General features: G+C 43.2%; 1 protein-coding gene across 1 annotated transcript in view; it reads left to right on the forward strand.

Moving 5' to 3' along the window:
• The window catches only part of BMP7 (bone morphogenetic protein 7), a 57,590-nt gene extending 37,373 nt beyond the window's left edge, over positions 1 to 20,217 (forward strand). The window contains exons 3-7 of the mRNA XM_073309295.1: positions 7,780 to 7,928; positions 13,616 to 13,813; positions 15,663 to 15,739; positions 16,414 to 16,524; positions 17,930 to 20,217. Of these exons, the coding sequence (XP_073165396.1) occupies positions 7,780 to 7,928; positions 13,616 to 13,813; positions 15,663 to 15,739; positions 16,414 to 16,524; positions 17,930 to 18,079 (685 nt within the window). The 3' untranslated portion in view covers positions 18,080 to 20,217. The remainder of the gene's footprint in view (positions 1 to 7,779; positions 7,929 to 13,615; positions 13,814 to 15,662; positions 15,740 to 16,413; positions 16,525 to 17,929) is intronic.
• The last annotated feature ends 6,883 nt before the right edge of the window (positions 20,218 to 27,100 follow it).

Here is a 27,100-nt window from a genome sequence, read left to right on the forward strand (position 1 = left end):
AAGAAAAAAAAAACGTTGATCCAGGTAACTACAGCCCTGTTAGTTTGACATCTGTAGTATGCAAGATCTTGGAAAAAATTTTGAAGGAGAAAGTAGTTAAGGACATTGAGGTCAATGGTAAATGGGACAAACTACAACATGGTTTTACAAAAGGCAGATTTTGCCAAACCAACCTGATCTCCTTCTTTGAGAAAGTAACAGATTTTTTAGACAAAGGAAACGCAGTGGATCTAATTTACCTAGATTTCAGTAAGGTGTTTGATACGATGCCACATGGGGAGTTGTTAGTTAAATTGGAAAAGATGGGGATCAATATGAAAATTGAAAGGTGGAAAAGGAAATTGGTTAAAAGGGAGACTACAGCTGATCATACTGAAGGGTGAACTGTCAGACTGGAGGGAGATTACCAGTGGAGTTCCTCAAGGATCAGTTTTGGGACCAACCTTATTTAATCTTTTTATATTACTGACCTTGGCACAAAAAGTGGGCGTGTGCTAATAAAGTTTGCGGATGATACAAAGCTGGTAGGTATTGCCAATTTAAAGAAGGACCGGGATATCATACAGGAGGATCTGGATGACCTTGTACACAGGAGTAATAGTAATAGGATGAAATTTAATAGTGAAAAGTGCAAGGTCATGTATTTAGGGATTAATAACAAGAATTTTAGTTATAAGCTGGGGACACATCAATTAGAAGTAACAGAGGAGGAGAAGGACCTTGGAGTATTGGTTGACCACAGGATGACTATGAGCCGCCAACGTGATATGGCCATGAAAAAAGGCTAATGCACTCTTGGGATGCATCAGGTGAAGTATTTCCAGTAGAGATAAGGAGGTGTTAGTACCGTTATACAAGGCACTGATGAGACCTCACCTGGAATACTGTGTGCAGTTCTGGTCTCCCATGTTTAAGAAGGATGAATTCAAACTGGAACAGGTACAGAGCAGGGCTACTAGGATGATCCGTGGAATGGAAAACCTGTCTTATGAAAGGAGACTCAAGGAGCTTGGCTTGTTTAGCCTAACCAAAAGAAGGTTGAGGGGAGATATGATTGCTCTCTCTAACTATATCAGAGGGATAAATACCAGAGAGGGAGAGGAATTATTTAAGCTCAGTACCAATGTGGACACAAGAACAGATGGATATAAACTGGCCATCGGGAAGTTTAGACTTGAAATTAGATGAAGGTTTCTAACCATCAGAGGAGTGAAGTTCTGGAATAGCCTTCCAAGGGAAGCAGTGGGGGCAAAAGACCTATCTGGCTTCAAGATTAAACTTGATAAGTTTATGGAGGAGATGGTATGATGGGATAACATGATTTTGGCAATTAATTGATCTTTAACTATTCATGGTAAATAGGCCCAATGGCCTGTGATAGGATGTTAGATGGGGGTGGGATCTGAGTTACTACAGAGAATTCTTTCCTAGGTATCTGGCTGGTGAATCTTGCCCATATGCTCAGGGTTCAGCTGATTGCCATATTTGGGGTCGGGAAGGAATTTTCCTCCAGGGCAGATTGAAAGAGGCCCTGGGGGTTTTTCTCCTTCCTCTGTAGCATGGGGCATGGGTCACTTGCAGGAGGATTCTCTGCACCTTGACGTCTTTAAACCATGATTTGAGGACTTCAATAGCTCAGATATAGGTGAGAGGTTTATTGCAGGAGTGGATGGGTTGTGCAGGAGGTCAGACTAGATGATCATGGTGGTCCCTTCTGACCTTAATATCTGTGAATCTATGAGGGGATGAGCTCTGAAATAGACATCGCCAGGTCGAATTTGGGTTAGTGTGGACGCAATTCGACAGTATTGCTTCTGGGAGCTATCCCAGAGTGCTCCATTGTGACCGCTCTGGACAGCACTTTCAACTCAGATGCACTAGCCAGTACACAGGAAAAGCACTGCAAACTTTTGAATATCATTTCCTCTTTGGCCAGAGTGGCGAGCTCATCAGCAGAGGTCACCATGCAGAGCTCATCGGCAGAGGTGACCATGCAGAGCTCATCAGCACAGGTGACCATGCAGTCCCAGAATCGCAAAAGAGCTTCAGCATGGACCGAACAGGAGGTACGGGATCTGATCGCTGTATGGGGAGACAAATCCGTGCTATCAGAACTCCGTTCCAAAAGACGAAATGCCAAAATATTTGAAAAAATCTCCAAGGGCAAGAAGGACAGAGGCTATCACAGGGACCAGCAGCAGTGCCGCATGAAACTTAAGGAGCTGAGGCAAGCCTACCAAAAAAACAAAGAGTCAAATGTCTGCTCGGGGTCAGAGCCCCAGACATGCCGCTTCTATTATGAGCTGCATGCAATTCTAGGGGGTACCCCTACAACTACCCCACACCTGTAGTGGACTCCTGCAAGGGAGTCTCACGCAACAGGGATTAGGATTTTGGGGACGAGGAAGATGATGATGAGGGGGACGTTGAAGATAGCGCACACCAGGCAAGCAGAGAAACCGTTCTCCCCGACAGCCAGGAACTGTTTATCACCCTGGAAACAGTACCTTTCCAACCCAGGCTCCCGGACCTTGAAGGTGGAGAAGGCATCTCTGGTGAGTGTACCTTTGTAAATAGAATGCATGGTTTAAAAGCAAGTGTGTTTAATGATTAATTTTCCCTGAAGAGTTGAGATGCATTCGTGGCCAGTACAGCTACTGGAAAAGTCTATTAACGTGTCTGGGGATGGAGCGGAAATGCTCCAAGGACATCTCAATGAAGGTCTCCTGGAGATGCTCCCAAAGCCTTTGCAAAAGGTTTCTGCAGAGGGCAGCCTTATTGCATCCTCCATTGTAGGACACTTTACCACGGCAGGCCAGTAGCACGTAGTCTGGAATCATTGCATAAGAAAGCATGGCAGTGTGTGGTCCTGGTGTTTGCTGGCATTCAAGTAACATCCGTTCTTTATCTCTCTATGTTATCCCCAGGAGAGTGATATCATTCATGGTCATCTGGTTGAAATAGGGGAATTTTATTAAGGGGACATTCTGAGGTGTCCGTTCCTGCTGGGCTGTTTGCCTGTGGCTGAAAAGAAATCATCCCCGCTGTTAGCCACGTGTTGGGGGGAGGGGTGAAGCAATCATCCCAGAGAACTGGGTGTTTGGGGGGGGGGTTTAGTTGGGTTTGCGCTGCATGTTAACCTGAAAACATCAGCCCCTCCTTTTAAATGGCCAATGGGTCTTTTTCAATTTTACTCTCCCTTTTTTTCCTCCTGCAGCAGCAAATGTTTCAACGCTGCCACTAGCATCTCCGTCCCAGAGGCTAGTGCAGATAAGAAGGCGAAAAAAACACACTCGTGATGAAAGGTTCTCTGAGCTCATGCAGTCCACCCAAACTGAAAGAGCCCAGCAGAATTCATGGAGGCAGACAATGGCAGAGTCCAGGAAAGCACAAAATGAATGCGAGGACAGGAGGGACGCATGAGAGGACAGGTGGCGGGAGCAACAGGAGAGGTGGCAGGATCAAGTGGAAAGGTGGCGGCAGCATGATGAGAGGAGGCAGGATGCAATGCTGAGGCTACTGGAGGATCAAACTGATATGCTCCGGCGTATGTCTTTCCTGAGGTACAGGAAAGGCACAGACCGCCACTGCAGCCCCTGTGTAACCAACCGCCCTCCTCCCCAAGTTCCATAGCTTCCTCACCCAGATGCCCAAGAATGGAGGGGGGGTGCTCCAGGCACCCAACCACTCCACCCCAAAGGACTGCCCAAGCAACAGAAGGCTGGCATTCAATAAGTTTTGAAGTGCAGTGTGGCCTTGTTCTCCCCTCCTCCCCCACCCCACCCAGTACTTCCCTCCTCCCCCACCCCTCCCAGGCTACCTTGGCAGTTATCCCCCTATTTGTGTGACGAATTAATAAAGAATGAATGAATTTGAAACAACAATGACTTTATTGCCTCAGCAATTGGTGATCGAAGGGGGGAGAGGAGGGCGGCTGGCTTCCAGGGAAGTGGAGTGAACCAAGGTGGTGGGTTTTCATCAAGGAGAAACAAACAGAACTGTCACACTGTAGCCTGGTCAGCCATGAAACTGGTTTTCAAAGCTTCTCTGATGCTCAGCGCACCCTGCTGTGCTTTTCTAACCGTCCTGGTGTCTGGCTGCGCGTAATCAGCGGCCAGGCAATTTGCCTCAACTTCCCACCCTGCCATAAACATCTCCCCCTTACTCTCACAGATATTGTGGAGCACACAGCAAGAAGTAATAACAATGGGAATATTGGTTTCACTGAGGTCTGAGTCAGTAAACTGCACCAGTGTGCTTTTAAACGTCCAAATGCACATTCTACCACCATTCTCCACTTGCTCAGCCTACAGTTGAACAGCTCCTGACTACTGTCCAGGGTGCCTGTGTATGGCTTCATGAGCCAGCGCATTAAGGGGTAGGCTGGGTCCCCAAGGATAACTATAGGCATTTCAACATCCCCAACGGTTATTTTCTGGTCTGGAAAGTAAGTGCCTTGCTGCAGCTGTTCATACAGACCAGAGTTCCTGAAGATGCGAGCGTCATGTACCTTTCCCGGCCATCCCATGTTGATGTTGGTGAAACATCCCTTGTGATCCACCAGTGCTTGCAGCACCATTGAAAAGTATCCCTTTCGGTTTATGTACTGGCTGCCTTGGTGGTCCAGTCCCAAGATAGGGATATGCGTTCCATCTATCGCCCCACCACAGTTAGGGAATCCCATTGCAGCAAAGCCATCCACTGTAACCTGCATATTTCCCAGAGTCACTACCCTTGATAACAGCAGCTCAGTGATTGTGTTGGCTACTTGGATCACAGCAGCCCCCACAGTAGATATGCCCACTCCAAATTGATTCTCGACTGACCAGTAGCTGTCTGGTGTTGCAAGCTTCCAGAGGGCTATCGCCACTCGTGAACTGTGAGGGCTGCTCTCATCTTGGTATTCTTGCACTTCAGGGCAGGGGAAAGCAAGTCACAAAGTTCCATGAAAGTGCCCTCAAGCAAGCGAAAGTTTCGCAGCCACTGGGAATCGTCCCAGACCTGCAACACTGTGCGGTCCCACCAGTCTGAATTTGTTTCATGGGCCCAGAATTGGCGTTCCATGGCATGAGCCTGCCCCACTGCCACCAGAATGGCCAAACTGCCGGGGCCCGTGCTTTGAGAGAAGTCTGTGTTTATGTCCTCATCACTCTCGTCACCGCGCTGCCATCACCTCCTTGCCTACTTTTGCAGGTTCTGGTTCTGCGCTATACTGCACGATAACGCGCGAGGTGTTTACAATGCTCATAACTGCCATGGTGATCTGAGCGGGCTCCATGCTTGCCGTGGTATGGCGTCTGCAGGAGAGCAGAGTTGCAGGGGAAGCGGTGGTTGGATGACCAGTTTTGAAGACCTACTGCACCATCTGCTGCCAGGACACAACAGCTGAGCGGGCTGCATGCTTGCTGTGGTATGGTGAGACAAGAGCAGCTGAGCAGAGTTGCAGCGGAAGCGGCCCTGTGAGACCACCAGGAGAGCAGAGTGCCAATGGAAGCGATGGATGACGACGATCATATAGAAGACCTGTGAGGTGGCTTCATAGCATCAGGAGAGCAGAGTGGCAGCGGAAGCGGTGGATGATGACGACAGTTAGCAGTCCTACTGCACCATCTGCTGAAAGCAATATGGGGCCCGCACGGAAAAAAGGCGCGAAACAATTGCTTTCACGGAGGGAGGGGCGACTGATGACATGTACCCAAAACCACCCGTGACAATGTTTTTGCCCCATCAGGCATTGGGAGCTTAACCCAGAATTCCAATGGACAGCGGAGACTGTGGGATAGCTACTCACAGTGCAACGCTCCAAAAGTCGACGCTAGCCTCGGTACTGTGGATGCACTCCGCCAACTTAATGCGCTTAGTGCATTAGTGTGGGGACACACACAAGGGACTGTATAAAATCGCTTTCTAAAAAATCGACTTCTATAAATTCAACCTAATTTCGTAGTGTAGACATACCCTTAGATTAAAGCCATTACTTACTGTATAGCTTGACCTATCTAGGTTGGAAGGATTGCCAGGTGATCAAGACACTGGAATGGGAACCAAGTGAATGAGGTTCAATTTCCTGTTCTGCTAGACTTTTATCTGGGGCAAGTCATTGCATTTTTTTTGTTGCCTCAGTTTCCCATTTGTAAAACATGAAGGATAACAATATTTCCCTACCACACAGTGGTAAAGTTCATATACTTTTTTGAGGCTTTTGGGGGCCATATAAATCCTCTCATTTTAGATTTTAGTATCACATGATGTTCCAGGCAAACAGGGGGCCCAGAGTGAATTAAAGACGTTAAAAAAGTTTGTACTGACAAGTCTATAAAACAGATTAATCTGGCCATCCCCAGGCTTATGGAACACAATAAAAGAACTTTCCTGATCCCTTTACAAGGTTTTTCTTTACTCAAAAAGCTACAGTTACTCTCCAACCTCTGCACACTACAAAATATGAAAGAATCTCCTATAGGGCTTGTCCGGACACCACCTTGCTGTCTCCATCCTTCTTGTAAAGACTTTTTCCTTTTGGAGGTAGCTAAACCATTACCCAATTTTCTTCTTCTTATTATCATCCAAGTTACTTCTTTGCCTTGGCTTCTGATGAAAGAGATCCATTCCTTTTTAGAACCTTTGTAATCCTTGCATGGTGACAGGTTTCAGAGTTGTAGCCGTGTTAGTCTGTATCAGCGTAAAGAATGAGGAGTACTTGTGGCACCTTAGAGACTAATGAATTTATCTGAGCATAAGCTTTCGTGGGCTACAGCTCTCTTCATCGGATGTATGCAGTGGAAAATACAGTAGGAAGATCTATCTATCTATCTATCTATCCACACACACACACACAGAACATGAAAAAATGGGGGTTGCCATACACACTATAATGGAGAGTTATTCGTTATAGTGTGTATGGCAACACTCATTTTTTCCATGTTCTCTATCTTCCCACTGTATTTTCCACTGCATGCATCCGATGAAGTGGGTTTTAACCCATGAAAGCTTATGTTCAAATAAATTTGTTAGTCTCTACTGTGCCACAAGTACTCCCCATTCTTTTTGTAATCCTTGTAATTTACCAGATTTTCAGTTGCAGCTCATCTCAGTGGTAAATTGTTGAAGACCCAGAATGATTACCACAGCCCCATCTGAGTCCTTGAAGTATTCTCCAATTCTGATTAGTTTTGATTTCTTGTTCTCAATTTCTGGTCCAAAATAATCGGAGTGTGTCTATTTATTTAGCTTTTAAACAATAGATTGAAAGGACATTACCACACAACGTATTGCTGCGTTGTGATCCTTAGTCAGTTGTATATAGCCTCAACAGAACAGATTTTTAAAGGACATTATATATGTTAGTGTTTGCAAAAGGCACACAACTATGCTCCAATTTGCTTGCACCATTGCCATGATTATGCACAACAATCAGGTTATTATGCATGGAAAAGGATAATTAGGTGTATTTGCATGCCCAGTTACCAAGTTTCATATGCAAACACAATAACTGTTCACATAGTTGCCTGGAAAACATTTAAAAAATTGCGATAGTAGGATTAGCTGTAATAGTACAACAATATGTGTGCTCCAAACCACATTAAGTCTACTTTAATCCATCCTCCCACTGTTCAGGAAAAAAGGCTTTTAGGTTGGCATAGTTGTCTATCTGTGACATAACTTGTGTATTGTGATAAGGGCTACCAGCTGTGTTGCTTAAAGCAACAACTTGAATGGCTATTTACCGTAAATTATTTCCGTTTGAAAATCCAAGTAACTGTTTCTTTTTTTCTTCAGGGATTCAGATTTGTTCCTGCTTGACACTCGAATAATCTGGGCTGCAGAGGAAGGTTGGCTGGTGTTTGATATCACAGCAACCAGTAATCACTGGGTGGTAAATCCACAACACAATCTCGGCCTGCAGCTATCAGTTGAGAGTATAGATGGTAAGTTTCAGAGAGTAAATGTCATCAAAAAGTCTCCATTTTGGCTATAGAAATCCAGTCAGGACTAGTCTGAATGCACCCAGTAGTCATTCATTTGAGTGGGATTTCTCAAGATTGTCTTGAATTTTCTTAAGATGCAGATGTTGGAAAAGTATTACAAAGTTACAATATTAACCCATCACGCGATATTTGAACATATCTAAATCACCACCACCCGATTTCAAGACAATCATACATCTGTGTCCAAATCCAATAAAACCATAAGCACATGCTTTAGCTTTAAGCATCTCAAAAGAAACTATTAAGATGCTCAAAGTTAAGCATCTGCTTTAGTGGATCTGAGCCCTAATTTGCACACACAATTACCATGATTGTATGTGCAATCTAGTAACATGCACATGACTAATTTGCACATGTATTTACTTTATTTGTACTTGAAGTCATGGAAGCTGCACAAATAAATTGGCCATTCTTTTGGCTAAACCAAACTTATAAATACTCTGGCCCTAGTGGTTCACTGTTTAAAATTGATTCGGTTACCCCCCCTCAATCCCCCATTTAGTAAATACTTTTTCCAGTGGTGTCTCTGTGGGTGGGGAAGGAAATGTCAGGAAAGCCTTAATTGCTGAGGTTCTCCAATTATATTACATTAGAAAGTGAGAAACAAAAATGTACAGGCTAAATCCTCAGCTGATGGATATAGTCCATGTTTTCTCTTTAACACTAGGTAGGAATCGTTAAGGCATGACCTCCTTCCCCACCCACAGAGACACCATTGTCTTCTTCCATTTAGCAAATGATTTTCTCCCTCTCTCCCCAGCTGCAATAGTCCCAAATTGGAGCATCTGAAATGCTGGTGGCGGGAACTGTAGCAAGTACTCAAGTGAATCAAAGAAAGTTATTCCGCATGCAGCTTCTTCCCTGGTCCTCTGTGCTGCTCCTCCCCACCCAGGCCTTTTTTCTTTGCTCTGTGCTGTCTATTTTTTGCCTTCCACCCCGCCCCAACACATATCTAGATTTGAAAGTCTAGTCTGCTGAGAAGAAAATGCTTTCACATAAACAGTCCAATCAGTTTTTAACAGTGAAACATAAGGAATGGCTTGACACACTATGTACTCCAAGTTCTTCAGCCAGCTTGTGATGCAAGCCCATGAGAGTTAGGAAGAGGGTGTGAGCATCAGAGATACAAAATTGGTCTGACCTTGGATCTGATCCAGTATGGCAATGTCTTTGTTCCTATGTTCATTTGGTAAAATTGATTGTGGCCTCCATCTCAATTATCTTTCAGAGTTTGCTTGAGTCTCAAAAGACTGCTCTTTATGAACAGGGAGAATTAATCCAACCAAAAATTTAAAAGATTTCAATTGCATAAGTTACAATGAATGCCTATGATACTAGAAAATACAAGCCATGTATCTTGGGGCAGAATGGATCACTTTGTTTTTATCTTCTGATTATGTTGCTAGGTGCTTAACCCTTGCAGTCTAGAAATATTTTCTGTGTGTATTCCATGTGGAGAAAATCATGGCTATAGGAAGTAGTGAAACCTTGGCAGAATGAGCATACAAGGGAGCAATAGGACTTACATAAGTTGTGACTGTGTAAGCAATAAGTCTGACTATAGTATAACTTAAATTATTTACATTATTTACATTAATAAGTTATTGCCTTAAACACTAGAAATGTCCATAGCATTTTATAAATAAATAAATAATTATGCTCTTAGGTCTATGGAATAAACATAAGATCATAGCAGTTGCAATAAGGGAACAGATGATTAGGACATCTTGCCCAGATTTTCAAAATCCTGAATGCAAAAGAGCACCACAATTGTGCATGCATTTATGGTAATTGCTCAGAAAAAGCAGGTAGGTAGACTGTTAGAACTGGGCCCTTATACAAACCTGTCTCCGAGCAAAAGCTTGGGGAGAAATTTTCAAACACACACACACACACACACACATTGGAGAAATGAGACTGCAAAGATTTGTGCCAATTATAGGTTTAATTTTTAAAATGCAAGCAGCCAAATTCAGTCCTGGAGTTACTTTTTTTCCAGGGATGAATTTGGTCTTTAACTTTCATGACAAACTCGTGAAATATTTCTTCAATCTATTTTGATAAAGCACAGAATTATTTTCCAGAATTCAAGGAAACATTTTCTTCCATTTTGAGCTGGAAGGGTAAGTCCTACCAAGCCCAAGTTTCATTTGGGGTTCACACAAACTGCGCACTCCTAGCAAAGCTGCAGTTTCACCTGGTTGTCATGTCACAAGTCTGTAGACTTGCAACATAGCACGACTTTGATGCAAAACTATAGATTTTTGAATGTAGCTAACCTTTCAGTGGATACAGCCTGAGTTTAAAGTGTGTAATGAAACTGAAAACCTGGCAAGTTCTGTCTAGAATTTGTACCAGTTATTTTGTGTGTGTCTCTCTATACATGAATAAAATGCAACCAGGATAGAAGGGAAGAGTCAAAAGTACTGTCCAGATAGAATAATACAAAACAGATTAGTTCATTTAACTGCTCTTCATATTCCTTTACAATCATGCCAGATAAGTCCATCAAAAACAGCAACTAGTGGGGAATTAAAGGATGTTTGTTTACGCTTAGAAAGTTGGGATAAGCTCAAACAACAAGCAAGAGAAACACTAACATGATTCATTAGCCGTAGGCATCCTGTTACCCTAAGCTCTGAAACACTTCACGCCCTCATAATACATAGAAACAACAGCTGACTATTTAGGTTTACTTAGCCTATTACTTATTGCTTCATATCCTGTTTTTCTTAGTTAAAAAAAAGCGGCTTCTTAAACACAAATAGTCTGCATTCTCTGATTGGAGAGTTTAGCTCTATTTTGTGTTAGATAAGTACATAATTGGTTAATTAGGAATAGATGTCTTAAATATTTTTTTCCTTGAAATTTGGTCCCTGGTTGTAGGTGGAAGTTGAAATACTTAGTTCTAGTCACTTAAGTGTGGGTCCCCACCCCCACAATTTAATGAATGAGGAACACAAAGCTCTATGGTATGGGTCTTATTCAGAACATTTTTCATTTTTGTTTTTTTTTTAAAATAGGGCATAAAGCAAAAAAGTTGTATTCTGAGAGAGAGAGAGAGAGAGAGAGATTTGCTACAGCAAAAGTAACTTTCTGTCACCAAAAAACTCAAGCCTCTCCCTAAATTGATGCATTGGCCAAATTCTGCTCTCCGTTACCTTCATACAAACCCATTGAATCAACTAGGAGTGGATCAAGGGCAGTGGTTTTCAACCTATTTACCATTGTGGGCCAAACAATGTGTTATGTGGGCCGCATCCAGTACTATATGTATGGCCCTGAGGATGTCACGTGGGCCACAGCTCTGTGCTGATAGAGTCGCAAGCGGCCTGTGGGCCAGAGGTTGAGAACCACTGATCTAGGGTCACTAACTGCAAGCTGCTGAGGTTCTTGTTAGTGAGATGATGCAACTAAAAATAATTTACTCTCTCAAAACCGTGGCCTTTTTAAAATGGTAGGGCAATCAGAAAAGGTTTCATGCTGCTAATGGGGGGTGGGGGAAGGAAAGAGGGCAGAAATCAATGCGGTACTAGATGAATTCTGACTCATTTTTGGCTAAAACTTGTTCTTGAAAATGTAATAAGGCCCTGATCCAGAAAAGCATGTGTAGCTTTTAAGACCACAAGTAGTTTATGCACTTCAGTAGGACTACTCATGTACTTAGAACTACACACATGCTTAAGTGTTTTTTGGGATCAGCCTCGCTGTGTAAAGTGAAGACTATGTGGCCAAATTCACAGGACCTAAACGGAGAATGAAAATGATACAGTCAGGTGGAAGTGCTCATGCCCACCAACACACACACCCTTGCATATGTAAATAGGTATTTATATGACTCAGCACATTTCACCGGCGAACAGTATACGACTTAAGTCTCATTCATGGAAAGCCTGACCCAGTGTCCTATCCTTAGGAGATAAGTTTGCCTGATCCCATTTAGCATATCTACAGGTCTAATCCTATCTCCTCCCCACATAGGGAACCATAAGGGGTTGTAGCCATGAGATGTAGGTCATGCTTAGTTTCCAATCAGTCATGCTGATGTAATAAACACTTTATGATCCTCTGTGCAAATCCCAGCTTTGCACAGGGAAAGAATTTGTCCTTTTAAGTTGTGAATTATTTAAAACAAATTAAGAGTGAGAGAAGCAAATGTAAATTGGCGATTGTTAGCCTTCAGCTGTGATCATGAGCAAGTTTTTTCCATCTTAACATTTTTATGTACTCAAAAAGCTGCTAAACATGAAGGGATAAAAAGATCTAATAGAGACAGTGGTTCTTGAGACACTGGTGTGGGCCGTTCCCTTGTTACAGAACAAATGCCTTAAAAACAGCAGTTATGGAAATTCACCTTAGAGAACCAGGTTGTTTTGTTGCCATTTTTTTGCATACTGCACTTAGAAACCAGTAAGAACCGGAGGACCAAAGCGCTCAGTGGATTGCTAATGGAAATACAGATCCTTTCACTTCCAAAATGCCAGTGCCAATGTGGTTCAGCTTGTAACTGAGGGCTTGTCTATACTTAGAGCGCTACAGCGGTGAAGCTGGACTGGTGCAGCTGCACCACTGCTGTACTTAGTGAAGACGCTACCCCTGCCGACAGAGAGCTTCTCCTATCGGTGTAGCTACTCCAGCTCCCCGAGAGGAAATAGCTATGTCGACAGGAATAATGTAGACCAGGCTGAGACTAGCATCAGCTGTTCTTTGACTTACTTGGGAAGTCCCAGTTCAGTTCCTAACAAACATCACAAAATCCACTATCAAAACTGGCGTGAATTAAACACCATCATCATCACTACCAGTCCTAAGGTTGGTTGGTTATAGAGCCTGAGGTGGTCTCGGGGCAATGGTCCCTTCACAACACAATTGAGACACACTGGGGTAGTGGGGAGGGTCCAGGGGCAAATTTGTACAGCAACTATCTATGCCTTATCTTTGTAAATAGTTGACTTAAGTCTCCTGGACTATCAATCAGGCACCTTTGACCATAACTAAAGTTAATTTAAAAATCCTGTGTCAGAAAAGGAATGAGCAATAATTACAATGTATCTATAACCAAGTTATCTGATTCAGTACTGCTGCTGTGTGTGACAGATGTGGCAATAAATAAAATGTTGCTAAATATCTGAACTATTTGTTTCTTTCAAATGCAATATATCTGGAACTGTGTCAACATTTAATAGAAGGCATTTTTATATTAAGTTAATAACCTTCCAGTGGGAATTGAGTGTTCCTATGGGCTGAGGTTTATGGTTCCTTTTATGGGATCACTTCAAGTTATAGGTTGGTGAACTTAAAGAAACCCCTCTAAAGAATGCAGGAAAATCTAATGCAAAGCTGATGTAGGGTAAAATAATTATTTGTAGGAGCATTTTATTTAACTTTTACATTCAAATATAAAATGAAGTTAGTTGTACTGAGATATTTCTTTCAGAAGTGGATTTGCTTATTCATTTTAGGCCCACTCCATCAATGGATCCAGGCATATGGGCCTCAATGGGAATTTTATATGTGGGATATAGGACAGTTGTCTCAATCATGTTGTCTTCAATATTGCTGGTGGAAATGGAAAGTTATAGCAATTCCTCTTATGGGCTGATTGTGTTGTTGATATTTCTGTTAAGGACAAAGCATCAATCCCAAACTGGCTGGTCTTATTGGAAGACATGGCCCACAAAATAAGCAGCCTTTCACGGTAGCATTCTTCAAAGCCACAGAAGTGCATCTCCGCAGTATTCGTTCCACGGGAGGCAAACAAAGGAGCCAGAATCGATCGAAAACACCAAAAAACCAGGAAGCCTTTCGGGTGTCCAACATTGCAGGTACAGCGAAGGCTGCCAAGTCAGTTTGTCTGGGTACTAGATACGTCTGTATTGTTTTATAGAGACCAGAATGAAACAAACAATCTCTAATGTGCTCAAACAATATGCTCTCTTTTTCTCTTGTATATTCAGCATCATCCAAATGTTTATCTGTCACTGGCTTTTTTATTTTTAACTAAATGTTTCTTGGAAAAATGCTGATTTGTCATAACCAAATTTTTTGGTGTAGGAAAAGGTCAGTTTTCACAAATTTCTTGACCCAAACTCTTTACTAGTTTTAGTAAAAAATAAAATAAAATAAACAAAACATGGTCAAAATAGAAATAATGTTTCAATTGACCTGAACTGAATTTTAGATCTTCAAAATTGAGATTAAATATTAATTTGGCCAGAGAAAGTCAATTAAAGTGGAACAAATAAGGATGAAAAGTCAATCTCACTCTATAGCCCAGTGGTTGTAGTACTCACCTGAGAGATGGCAGATCCCTGTTTAAATCCTTTCCCCATTAGGCAGAGAGGGAACATCAACCGGGGTGGGGGGTCTCCCGCCTCCCAGGTGAGTGCTCAACCACTGGGCTACAGAGAGGTCCCCTCCTTCCCTGGCTGTTTTATGTAGATCTTGGCAGCCTCTGAGCACACCTACCACACTGGGCCACAAATGCTAGTTGTAGAAGAATGCCCATCTTCCCCTGGTTTGTGAATCCCTTTGGGGCTTGAGAGGAGACAGGTTCTGGACCCCTAGTGGGCAGCCGTAGCATGCATGCTCAGAAGCAGAAACACAGGCACCTAGGGAACTTTTAATGCAAAAGCTTAGGTGCAGAGTGAGCTTATGCCCCGACAGCATTAGGCAGCTGCTGAGCAAAAGTTTTGAGAATCGCAGTGGCACCTGAAAAATGGGACTTATTTGCCTAAGTCTGGGGGTGAAGTACTTAAGTACCTTTGTGGATCCTGCCCAATGGGTCAACAGTCAGAACTTGTGATGCATCGGATAATAGATTCCCGCTCACTCTCCCGTGATTCTATTGCTTTTGCAGGACTAACAGGTCAGCAGCAGACAGTACTCAAAGAAACACAGGGATGTTGAGAGGGTGCCACTCTTTAGAGTCACTTTACTATTCTTATTCTCTATAGGTTCTTATACCAAGCTCATCACTGTATATGTGAGAGTGCCTTCCTGGTAGGGTGACCAGATGTCCTGATAAAAATCGGGACTGTCCCGATTTTTAGTTCTTTGCCCCACATCCCGACCGATGCACGGTTGGGATGCCATTTGTCCCAATACTGCAGCTTTGGCAACTCCAGCCGGGTTTTTTTTTTTTTTTTTTGGTGCTTTGGCAACTCAGCTCGGGCTTCTTTTTTTTTTTTTTTTTTGCTTGCCCCATGTGTCCCGATATTTTGTCCATTTCATCTGGTCACCTTACTTCCTGGATCACTGTGTTCTCTTGCATGATGAAAATAGATTTTTGTTTTGCAAACTAGGAGCCCACACAGGAGAGAAAAAGCCCTGAAAAAAAATTCTCAGGGCTTTCTTGGCTTTGCGTAGAAACCAGATGGGCATTTTATATTTATTGAATCCAGCCATTATTTTACTATTAAAATACAAGAGACTGAAACAGCTAAATGAAAGTGACAAGTGCTGTAAAGTAGTGCCTGGCTGCAGAAGGGGAGCCACACCACATTCCCCATCGCAATGCCGCCAAAGATGTCAGTGCTGGGGAACTTCAGACTTTGAGGGATTAGTCTTAATGGGCCCTGCTTTCATTTGAAAATTGCACTGAAACATCCAGTTGGACAACACAATCTCACTTGATGGTTTTAATTTTTTTCACCCCTACACTCCCCAACTCAGAAAACAGCAGCAGTGATCAGCGGCAAGCCTGCAAGAAACACGAACTTTATGTCAGTTTCAGAGATCTTGGCTGGCAGGTAAGGTTTCTGTGCTCAGGCTCAGGAGACATGTTGCCTTTTCAATTATTTGTCATTTGGCTAGTAGCTTTCACTCATGGACCACATTTTTAGCCTCTGATTTTGTGTGTAAATGTCTGTGCTTACAAAAATGGGTGCGTATTCAAACATGTCAATTCATTGCCCTTTGCACACACAAAAGGGGTGTTTGCCTGTATGTTGGCACAACTGATTGCATGCACAAAAGGGAACATGCAAATTGGAGGGCAATTTAAGAGTGGCTGAAAATTTAATAAAGCCCACAGCTTTATGGCTAATTTTAAATTCAGAGCACTACTTTCTGGCCCTATAAACTCTTTCTGTAGTTTCAGCTGGACACAGTGTTCTTCACTTTCTACTGGAGAATTCCTTTATACACTGGTAACCAGCTCCTACTTTGTGCACTGGAGGTAGCTGCATTCCAATAATGGATGAAGTGATCCTTCTGCTATATACAAAGTATTCACTTTATCCTGAAGGATTCCATTGCACTTTACAAACAGGTGCTGCCGTTGATCATGTTGTTAGAGCAGCTAGTTTAAGTGGAGACATTTTTCATGATTGTTTGACTGCGTGCATGTATTTGAATTGATTGAATAATGTACAATGAAATTAAATCCATCTTTTCTCCATGATCTAACATCAATTTAATCCAGGACTGGATAATTGCTCCAGAAGGCTATGCAGCATATTACTGTGAAGGAGAATGTGCCTTCCCATTGAACTCCTACATGAATGCTACAAACCATGCTATTGTACAAACACTGGTAGGTGCAATTTAAGTTGAATAATGAAGGCTGTTAACTATGATCAATACTTCACTGGAATAATTTCATGCAAGCAAACTCCTCAGAACTAGCCAGAGAAGGAAGGTCTGTGTTAGCTCATAATGCCTTCAGCATCTGGCTAAACAGGTCTAGCGGAATGGCCTGAATTAATAGTTGGCCTGGAAGTAATCTCTTTGTTGCAAGCATTAACATGCTCCATAAGTGTAGAGGGGCCCTAGATGTAAACACAAATGGCACAGTCCCACTGCTCCAGAGGGGAAGGGCAGGAATGGAGGGCCCCAAGTAGGGGAGGGGAGAGTCAGCCTCCTTTGCACAAAATTCCCTGGAGATCTATTGCATGCAACTGCAGGGAGTGGATTAGGGAAGGGCCTCTAGAACCATTACCGTACAGATCAGCCCTACTTCTGCTTCCTTTCCCATATGGATGGGGAGTAGAGTGGGATGGAGGATTCCTTGATCCCCAAGTATAGCCCAGTTAGTGGGTTTGTTTTTTAGGAAAAGACCAAGTGCATGAAGGACCTACTCTAAAGCCCATTGAAGCCAATGGGAGTCTTTTTCATTGGCTGCAGTGGGCTTTGGACCAGGTCCCAAGAGGAGATGAAGAGGAATAGCTGCAGGATCTTAATTCTTCCAGATTTAAACTGGCAAGTAAACAGTGCCATCAAGTATCACAACCCTAGAGAACTTCCACCTGTTTGTAACAAGGGCGACCTTCATCACTCATCCTTAGCTACACGCTACTGCAGGAATCTAACTGGCTGGAAATGCCATTGAAACTAGAGCTGCCTTTTTTTTTTTTTTTTTTAATTTTATTGGGTGGGGGGGGAAACCATTCAGAAACGTTAAAAATGTGCAGAGTCCCCATCACTTCCCCTTCCCCCCATCCAGTTCTACTTGAAACTCATCTTCAAGGCCCTACAAAAGGCTGAGCTTGATTCAAGTTTGGGGTCAGAGCTATTTTAAAATGAATCAGTTTTCCCAAATGTATTGGTGATAGGCTCTTCTGCCCCCCTCCCTTACCACTAACGTTCATCCTCTTCAGCACAGGGTTACAGTAATACAGAAGAAGCATACACTAAAGTCCTTCCTGTATCCAGTGCCTGACTATTCACTGGACATAGAAAGGACTTCAGTGTCTAGGCCTGTCAGCTGACTAGACTTCATCAGCTCTACCCTTGCAAGGAAAGAAAACCAAGAAGAGACAGATCTTGCATTTTAGGTATGCCCAAGTGTGCCTGTGAATCTCACCTTTTGTGTACGTACCTTGAGGTATTTGTGTACACAAATCAATGTGTCAAAGGCATACATGCAAGTTGGAAGGTTTGCCCAAAAAGTGGGGGAAAGGGGAGAAAAATCTTAACATTGTTTCCTTTCCCCTCCGCAGGTTCACTTTATAAACCCAGAGACTGTGCCGAAGCCATGCTGCGCTCCTACACAACTCAATGCCATCTCAGTGCTCTATTTTGATGACAGCTCCAATGTTATCTTGAAAAAATACAGGAACATGGTGGTACGGGCATGTGGCTGCCATTAGGTTTAGAGGAAGGGAAAAAAAGTGGCTGTTAAGAGCATTTTTATATGAATTGCAAAGAGATGCACGTCTCCTGTATTGGACTTCCTTAAAATAAATAAAATAAATAAATAAATACAAACAAAAACTAATCAGTTTGTAGGGACCATGCTTCTGAAGGTGCAGAATCAACAGGAGATAGTGGAACAAATTCTGGATTCCAAGTGGTATTTGAGTAAAGTTTGTATTAGCTTATGATAGACGTGAGTCTGCAAACTGGTGCTAAGTGAAACAAGCCAGAGGAACCATTTAAAAATCAAGCCCATCCAAAATAATTGCTCTTACTTCTGCAAATGAGCCTTTCAGAAGATGGCTAACTCACCAGTGTTGATTGTGAACATCTTTTTTAAACAAATCCATCCAGGGTGAGAATCTGGTGTGTTTATGCACAACATAATAAACATTTGTTGTTCCTGTAATAACTTGTTCACAATAAAATGTTCCTAGAAAGAAAGCTATATTTTGTTAAATAATTACCTCCAACCCTGGGTTTATCCAACTTCATAATCAGGAGAAAAAGACTAAGTATGAACTTCCAGTATTAAATTTTGCACTAGCAAAAAATATCTGGATAGACTCAAATTAAAAAAGGACAAATAAGTCTAGAAATCTCTTTTGGAATTGAAAGAATTGAAGAAAATAACTCCAAAGAACAAGGTTATCTTGATATATATTTTCTATGTCAGGGAGAATATCTATTTCAGCTACCAACAAGAATTTAAATTTACTATGTACTAAAACACCTAAGAGCAAAATTTAAATAATAATAAAATAATAATGAATAAAGCCCAAACAGTTTTGTAACCCAACTCTCAACTTGGGCATCTCAAACACTTATAAGGTTATGAAAGGCAAGCTCAAAATCCTGCTCCTATAGGAAAAATATCCATTGATTTCAATGGGTGCAGATCAGGCCCCTGGAATTTTGCAAGTCTGTAGGCTTGATCCTGTGAGGAGATGAACGCAAATGGATGGTGCTGAACGAACACCCAGCACTGTGCAGGATCAGGTCCTTAATATGGAAAAGAAACCATGACATTTGTAATCCTGGTTCCGTGGGTCTGTATTTTCTGGGTGACTCCTATCTTACTGTCAGTTTCATCTGTAGTAAGAAAACTGCTTGGCTCCATGAATAAGTAACTACTCTTAAGCCACAGTTGAAATCCAGACCGGATGCTTTCCTCCTTTAAAAAGTCGGGGGAGAGAACAAAAACAAAAAAGCTCTATGAAAATGAGTTGGAGCTTGTTTCTTTGGGCCCAAGTCTAATTCCATTGTAGTAGATCTGAGTTTTACCACTGGATTTCCAATAGCAGCAGGATTAGGCTGTTGAGGAACAGGAGGAGTCCCATGGGCCTTGGATCAGGCTCTTGAACACCAGTCAGCATTACCAAATGCACCACATATCTACAATGGGAATTACGAGTCTGTAGGTCTGACTTGGCTCTAACCTTTGTTACACCAGATTTAACTGAAATCTGGATCTGGCCCAATATTTAGTAGGTCAAGCTCCAAAATGGTGACTGAAATATCCTCAGCCTTTTCTGAGAAGTCCTTAGATGAACTGTCAAAGAGAAATGGTTGCCCTGCGACTGCCTCAGTGTGTCCATTGTTTTAAAGGAGAGATGCATAAAGTCATACAAATCATAAATGCCACTCAATGTTCTGTGTATAAGCCACCAATGCAACATATTCTAGGTGTCTGAAGCTTGTACAGGGAGTTAAGGTGCTACCAATGAAGTTAACAGTGGATGGTCCGAGCTGATTATTTTTTAGTGTAGTCAAGGTTGAGTTTGCCACGAGTGCCCAAGAGTACTGATATATTGCAGTTCAGTCCTGACCACCCTCTCTCTGTACTGGATCCGTATATTATATATCCTGTGCAGTTTTTTTTTTTTTTTTTTTTAAAACATGACTGCAGGATCTCTGTTGCTAGGCTATACATCAACTCCATTGTTTTGTACATTTTATGTAAATAATTGTCACAAAAGTGGGAAAAAATTATTTATTTCCATCTCTGAATTCCTTTTCAATCACACATTCAGGAAAATTATTCTCATCTCTTCTAAACACGTTTCCTTATTTAAGAAAATATTTATTAACAGTTCGCAAAATATATGTACACATTTCTGGTTCTTTTCATAGAGCAGTTGTTAGAAGCATTTTGTACAAACTAGTTGAATAAATCATTGTGACTTTACAAAAGAGAGTCCAACAACTGTGTGTATGTGTGGTTATTTCCACTCTATCTAAAGGGTCTTTTGTTGAGAATAATATTTCATGGTGAGTGTCAGCTATTCTGCAGCAGTGCTCCCATGTCCACCAGTTTCTGTACACTGGCATCATGGGCACATGGTCAATATCTGCTGCAGCTGCCTAAGTATAAATACAGTAGAGGGAAGAAAAAATATGAATATATTTTGCAGGCTGCATTGCAAAGATCCATGATTGAATTATAGTGCAGCTGTCAGCAGCTGTTTCAAGGAAGCAGGGGGTAAATTAGTTCTGTTTACTGTTAACATAGTTCAGAGTTTAGTCATCCCAATAAAATTATAGAGGCACAAGAAAGGAAAAAACCCAACAACAACAAAAAAAAAAAAAAAAAGACAACCCACCCATCAGCCAAGAAACTGACATTTTCTAATTGAGAGTGTTTTAGCATATTTCAGAGATGCTGCTGGCATGAGGTTTCCTACTATTGATACCACACTACATTGCAATGGAGGTCACTGAAAAGGAAAAAAAAAAAAAAAATCCAAGTCCTGCATTAAGCAAACATTGTACCTTAAGAGAACAACAACATTTCTGGGTTCTTGTTTACTTTGAACTATGTGCAGCATTATGCCCGCTTACATAAATATATTTGCTGGCCTGTTGGCTGAAATCACTAAGATCTTGAAATAAACTGTGAGACAAAGTTCCTCCTCTGCCTAGGGGGGTCCTGCAGTTATTGGCGGATTTTCTCGCCTCAGAGGTTCACGGCAGCCCTCAGTTTGGCCACTTTCGTGGCTCAGATCTGCCGTTCACTCAGTTAGCCTCATCAGTGGCCAGCATGGGGAAAGAAAGAAGAACAACCCCCGCAGTCTCTGCTGATCCACCTAGTGAATCGTGGAACAGGTCAGAGACCTTCCCTTCTGGTGGAACCCACGGTCCAATTCAAGTCCTCCGGGATCAAGCAGGGAGTTTGGGGGATGGAGGAACCCGGGCCCGCCCTCTACTCCAGGTTCCAGCCCAGGGCCCTGTGGATTGCAACTGTCTACAGTGGCTCCTGTAACAGCTGTGTGACAGCTACAACTCCCTGAGCTACTCCCCCATGGCCTCCTCCCAACACCTTCTTTATTCTCACCACAGGACCTTCCTCCTGAGGTCTGATAATGCTTGTACTTCTCAGACTTCCAGTAAGTGCACCTTCTCACTCTCAGCTTCTTGTGCCTCTTGCTCCCAGCTCCTCGCACACACCACAAACTGAAGTGAGCTCCTTTTTAAAACCCAGGTGCCCTGATTAGCCTGCCTTAATTGATTCTAGCAGCTTTTTGATTGGCTGCAAGTGTTCTAATCAGCCTGTCTGCCTTAATTGTTTCCAGAAAATTCCTGATTGTTCTGGAACCTTTCCTGTTACCTTACCCAGGGGAAAGGGACCTACTTAACCTGGGGCTAATATATCTGCCCTCTATCACTCTCCTGTAGCCATCTGGCCTGACCCTGTCACAACTACCATTTTCCAAAGAGTCTCACATGGATACAGACACAAAAAGTGGAACCCCTCAGTGTTTAAGGGCCTGCTCCAAAGCTCAGTGAAGAGTCAGTGGACAGACTCCTTTTGACTTCATTGAGCTTTGGATCAGGGCTTAAATACCCAGAGTGTATTTAGAAAAAGGCTCATTTTCTTTCCTTAATTCACAATATGGGCCTGATTCTTCTCATTTATAACTAGTGCGAATCCAGAGTAACTCCAGTGAGAGGAAAATCTGACCCTACTAGAAGTTTTGCCATTGGCTTCATTGAGAGAAGGATCCAGCCAATATGTTCAAATGCCACTTTTCTTCAGCATTGCCACACACACAAAACTTAGCAGGGGCTCTCAAACTTCATTGCACCGTGACCCACTTCTGCTAACAAAAGTTACTATATGTCCCCAGGAGGGGGGACTGAAGCCTGAGCCCGCCCAAGCCCTGCTACCCCAGGGGAAAGGGGCCAAAGCCTGAGCCCGGCCACCTAGCCTGAGCCTCACTGTTCCACGCGATGGGGTCAAAGCCAGAGCCCAAGGGCTTCAGCCCCAGGCGGGGGGCCTGTAACCAGAGCCCCAGCCCTTGGGCAGTTTGGCTTGGGCCCCAGGCCCCAGCAAGTCTAACACCAGCTTTGGTGACCCCATTAAAACAGGGTTGTGACCCACTTTGGGGTCCCGACCCACAGTTTGAGAACCACCGACTTACTAGATATGCTCAGCAGCTGCAACCCCTGTCTGGAAGCCAAAAATCCACTTCTCAGTTTGTTAGCCTCCCATCAGTCCACAGTGCTACTGCAGCTTTGTCTTGGAACCTACTGGTTTGGAAAGGGAATTCTTAACAAATATGAATGTTACTGTAAACTGGCATTAGCCATAAAACCCCGCTGAGCACAGGCTTCAGAGTGGTTAGATTTGTCTGATTAATGACACTATAAAGCACATTTAGAACATTCTATAGGTCAGTTATTGTAAGTTAGTTTCTGACTGAGCTTCCAGGGTGTTATTTTTTGCTTCATGAAGATTCATGAGTTCAGCTCCATTATAGTCAGTCATTGTGCTTAAGCTGATAAGATGCTACAATCTTTACTCAGGTAACATCCCTCTTGCTGCCAAGGATTTCAGAATTTCATCCAGAGTTCTCTATTTCACTCTTTTTAGCTTTGCCTGCAGTTGGAAGAGACACTTTTGGATGGAAGAAAGCCAGAAATCCTCTGCTTTTGAGTCAGTGATTTGCATCCACAGTGTATGTTCGTCCAACTACTTCTATTGACAACTTCCATTGTTGCCATGGACACAGTAATCTCTGTATATTAGCTATTCCTCCTGGAGAGAAAGTCAGCCCAATTAAGCAAAAAGAAGCCCATTTGAAGTTTTTATTTATCACGTAATGACTGAAGAGCTTGAGGCAACAACTATGGGAACTTAACACTATGGTTCTTCATTACCCGGATACAAAGAGAGCCACAACTGGGTCCTTATGATTGCTTTAAGAGTGAAGTCTTATTTAAAAAGAAAAATAACTTATCTACTGCTTAAAAATGTGTGCTATTTCCACTCCCCCACTCCACTCTTATGCTCGTCAGCTGGCACCTAAATAACCTCAGAAATTTTAAAGACTTGAACATGAAGGTTTATTTCAACACACACAGTATCTTAGGTTTTGTCATTTGCATTCCTTTGCTTGTTGCTGGGTCTCTTATTTGCCGACAGTAAGTGCGAAGTGATTTAGATATTAAAATATGAGTATTGCTATCTTAATGCAGACATTAGAATTGATAAAACGAGTAAGATCCTATCTAATGAATGTCCCTTCTTTCACTGAGGACCATAATATGGTCACATGTTTAAGGAAGTAAAATACAGAGACTAGATAGAGGATGATCTTAAAAAAAAAAAAATGAATGAACTTAAGTCCTCTTTCCTGCTAACTTTTAAATAAGTGCTTAATTTTGCTCATGAGTGGTTCCACTGAAGCCAATGGCAATACTCACATGAGCACAGTTACACGCTTAGCTGCTCGCAGGATTAGGCCCTATGTTAATGGTCAGTTGGTTTGCTCAAATCAACCTGGTCCCAGAAGCGTCAGCTTGGGCGTCTACATGGAATGCATATACTGCTGGATTGGAGGAGGGGGAGTTTGGGGGCTTGACTGTATATCACAGTGTGTGTGGACTGCCATGTAATCAGAAACATGCACTTCTCCATTTCCAATCGGGGAAGTAAAGTGATTGCAGAAGCAGTCGCACCAGTGTTCAGTGTTAACAGGCTCTCCATAGCTTCGATAAAACCTGAGTCCTGGGCTAATGGTCTTATTTTAGGCAACTCTTAAAGGAAGCAGGGATTGTGGGAGCATTAACGCATCAGTCATCTTTTGCTTTGTCAGCACTTAGTTAAATCAAGCCCTGTCTGTTGGGTTTTGTTACCTTTTTAGTCCTGCACATGCTATTTCAGCTGAACTGTGAAATGGAATAGGATGGTGTAGGGCCTGAATGCACTTGTTGGTTTGGAGTTCACCTTTTTTCCCCTATTAAAGGGGGAGAGAACATGTTGCTGGTGACAGCTTCAGAGCAGGGAGTATCAACATATAGCACATGACAAAGTGGTATGAACTTTGACTTGATTAATGAAGGCAAACTGTTCAGTGCTGGTGGATTTTTTCCTAGGTTATTTGCCACCAATGTGTCAGATCATAAGCTCTTCTGAAAAATCCAGCAACTTATTTTGGTGCCTGATTGGTCGTAGAGTTCTCTTGCAGATGTTGGGCCCACAGACTAGATAGACTTTAACAGCTGGTTTTCCTAACAGCAAGGCTGTTTTATTTCTGAAACAAAAAAAATTCAGTTGCACCCTCATTCCAGGTTAGGGTGAGCAGACAGAAGGGATGCGGGCCAGTACGTGCTTATATAAGACAAAGCCCCAAATAGCAGGACTGTCCCCATAAAATTGGGACATTTGGTCACCCATTCCAGGTACAGCCTATCCGTAGTTTTGGTTTCACATTACTACTGAGAAGTCAACTGTAAAAGCTGGTGCAGTACTATACACACATACAAGGCACAGAACATGTAACTATAAATACTGATAGGGAGTCTGGTCTACACAGCCTCAGGCAGGGGGCGATGTGGAGAAGTAGATGAGAATGAGAGCACAAACTCTCAGAGTTGCTCAGAGTGCTTGGGGTGAGGGTGGGATGCACTCTCCCCTGTCCATGACAATGGTGCAGATCTACCTCAGGTACTTCTTTAGCTCCCCTTAATGTAGTGCCTAAGTGCCTCCCAAACTTTATCCTCCCAAACCCTTGAGGTAGGGCAGTGCTATTATTCCTCCTTTCACAGAGGCACAGAGAGGGTAAATGACTTGCTCGAGATCACACAGTTCTCTCCCCCCAGTGCACAGCTTCTGTTCTGCAAGCAAGTGCAAAGAAGGGGGCAGCAGGGTATCTCCAGCAGCACAGCAGGGTGTGGAGGTTGTTTGCCAGTGTAGGGGATACATTCAGGGTACAGCTACATGGCAAACAAAAAAACAAGACACCATGGCCCGGGTCAACTGACTTCAGCTCAATGGGCTCATGCTATGGCACTTTAAAGTGTAGATGTTCAGTCTCAGGCTGGAGCCTGACTCCAAGATCTTCCCCCACCCAACCCCCCTCCCAGGTTCCAGACCCCAGGCTCCAGACTGAGCCCAAATGTCTACACTGCATTTTTAGCCCCGTGGCATGATCCTGAGTCAGTTGACTCCATGACCCTCCACCCTTTCACAGTCCCATTGCAGGGCTTATTAGCTTTGACAGTTTCCTCTCTGCTCCTTGGTGGCTGCTGGATACAAACCTTGTGATGCTCTGGGGAGTGCAAGTAACTCTGGGCCATATGACACCAGACTTCCAAATGCTTCAATACAAGAGCAGCTATGGCCAAGCGTAGCTGTCGATAGAGCTACTGGGCCTTGTGATGGTGCAAAGACCACTGGTGGGTTGTAAGCAGTGAAGGAGACTCGGGGTTAGTGTAGGGTCATCAAGATGGGGGGGAGGGGGAAAGATGGAGTGGAACTATTGAAGGGTCAAGGAGAAGGTCATGGAGGGAGCTTCAAAGAGCCAGGTAAGCACCAAGAGAGCCGGGTGCATATCTAAAGCAAAGTCAACTTCCAAACCTTTTGATGTTTGTTTGCCCAGCACTAAATTTCACATTCATCTCCGCGTGGCACGGCTCAGGAATTTTCCAGCTCCTAGGGTGCTGTGGCAAGTCCTAACCACTGCTGTGGTTTGAGTACACTTGTAGCCATGCTGCTTTTAAAAATGTGGCGGCTTGACCACTTACCCAGAGAGCAGGCAAGCCAGACCGTTCGCTTTCTTTGGAAAACCACGTAACCGCTTAGGGTAGCCTTGGATGGAATCTACCCTTCTGCATATTTACTTTGTGTACAGAGCAGAACGGCTTGATTTTTTTCATTACCACTAACCTGGGTAAGGTTCTAGACTTGTTATACAGGTACAAAACCCATTACAGTCAATAGTAGTAGTCTCCCTCCCCCTGAAATGGACACATTCATAGAATCACCTGTACACACAGGTGCATGTAAACCCACCCCAGTACTGACAACTCTTCTGCTTGTATTGCGAGTCTCAGTATTTGAGGTTTTCCTTAAAGCCTCAGCTCCTGCAGTCAGGTGATTATGTGAGGATCTGAGGTTTTGTTTCAGTTTGCGTTTACCCTTCAGGACTCCTAGAAGGGTCAGGAACAACACTGTATGCAAGATCACCAGGAAGTGAGCCTGTTGGTGCCTAAAATTGCCCTTTCCCACATTTGGATTCAGAATTACAAGAGCCTTCAATAAAGTTTTACTGCCTTACTGGAATAAATAACGAACAAGTAATTGGAGCAGGGGGACTGAATCAGGGGGTCTCCCACCTCAAAGGTGGGTGTCCTAACCACAGAACTAGAGTCATTCCTATTCTCTCCCAATGACTATTTTAATATCTATCCACAGTGGAACAGTCCCTAGGCCAGCAACAGGCTATGTAGCCCCATGATTAGGGTATCCACCTGTGAGTTGGGACACCCTGGGTCCGCTCCAGCCCCCTGCTCCAATCGCTCTCGTTATTTATTCACAGTGCAACAGGAGGGACTGACAGAGTCCAACATCAGTGTCCCATAACTTAATGGTTAGAGCACTCAGCTGACATGTTACAAATCCCTGTTCAACACCCCATACGTGGGGGAGAGAAAGGGGACCTGAACCTGGGTTTCCCTCATCCCAGGTGAGT

This window comes from Lepidochelys kempii, chromosome 13 (genome assembly GCF_965140265.1).
Source record: "Lepidochelys kempii isolate rLepKem1 chromosome 13, rLepKem1.hap2, whole genome shotgun sequence".
Classification (NCBI taxonomy): Eukaryota; Metazoa; Chordata; order Testudines; family Cheloniidae; genus Lepidochelys; species Lepidochelys kempii.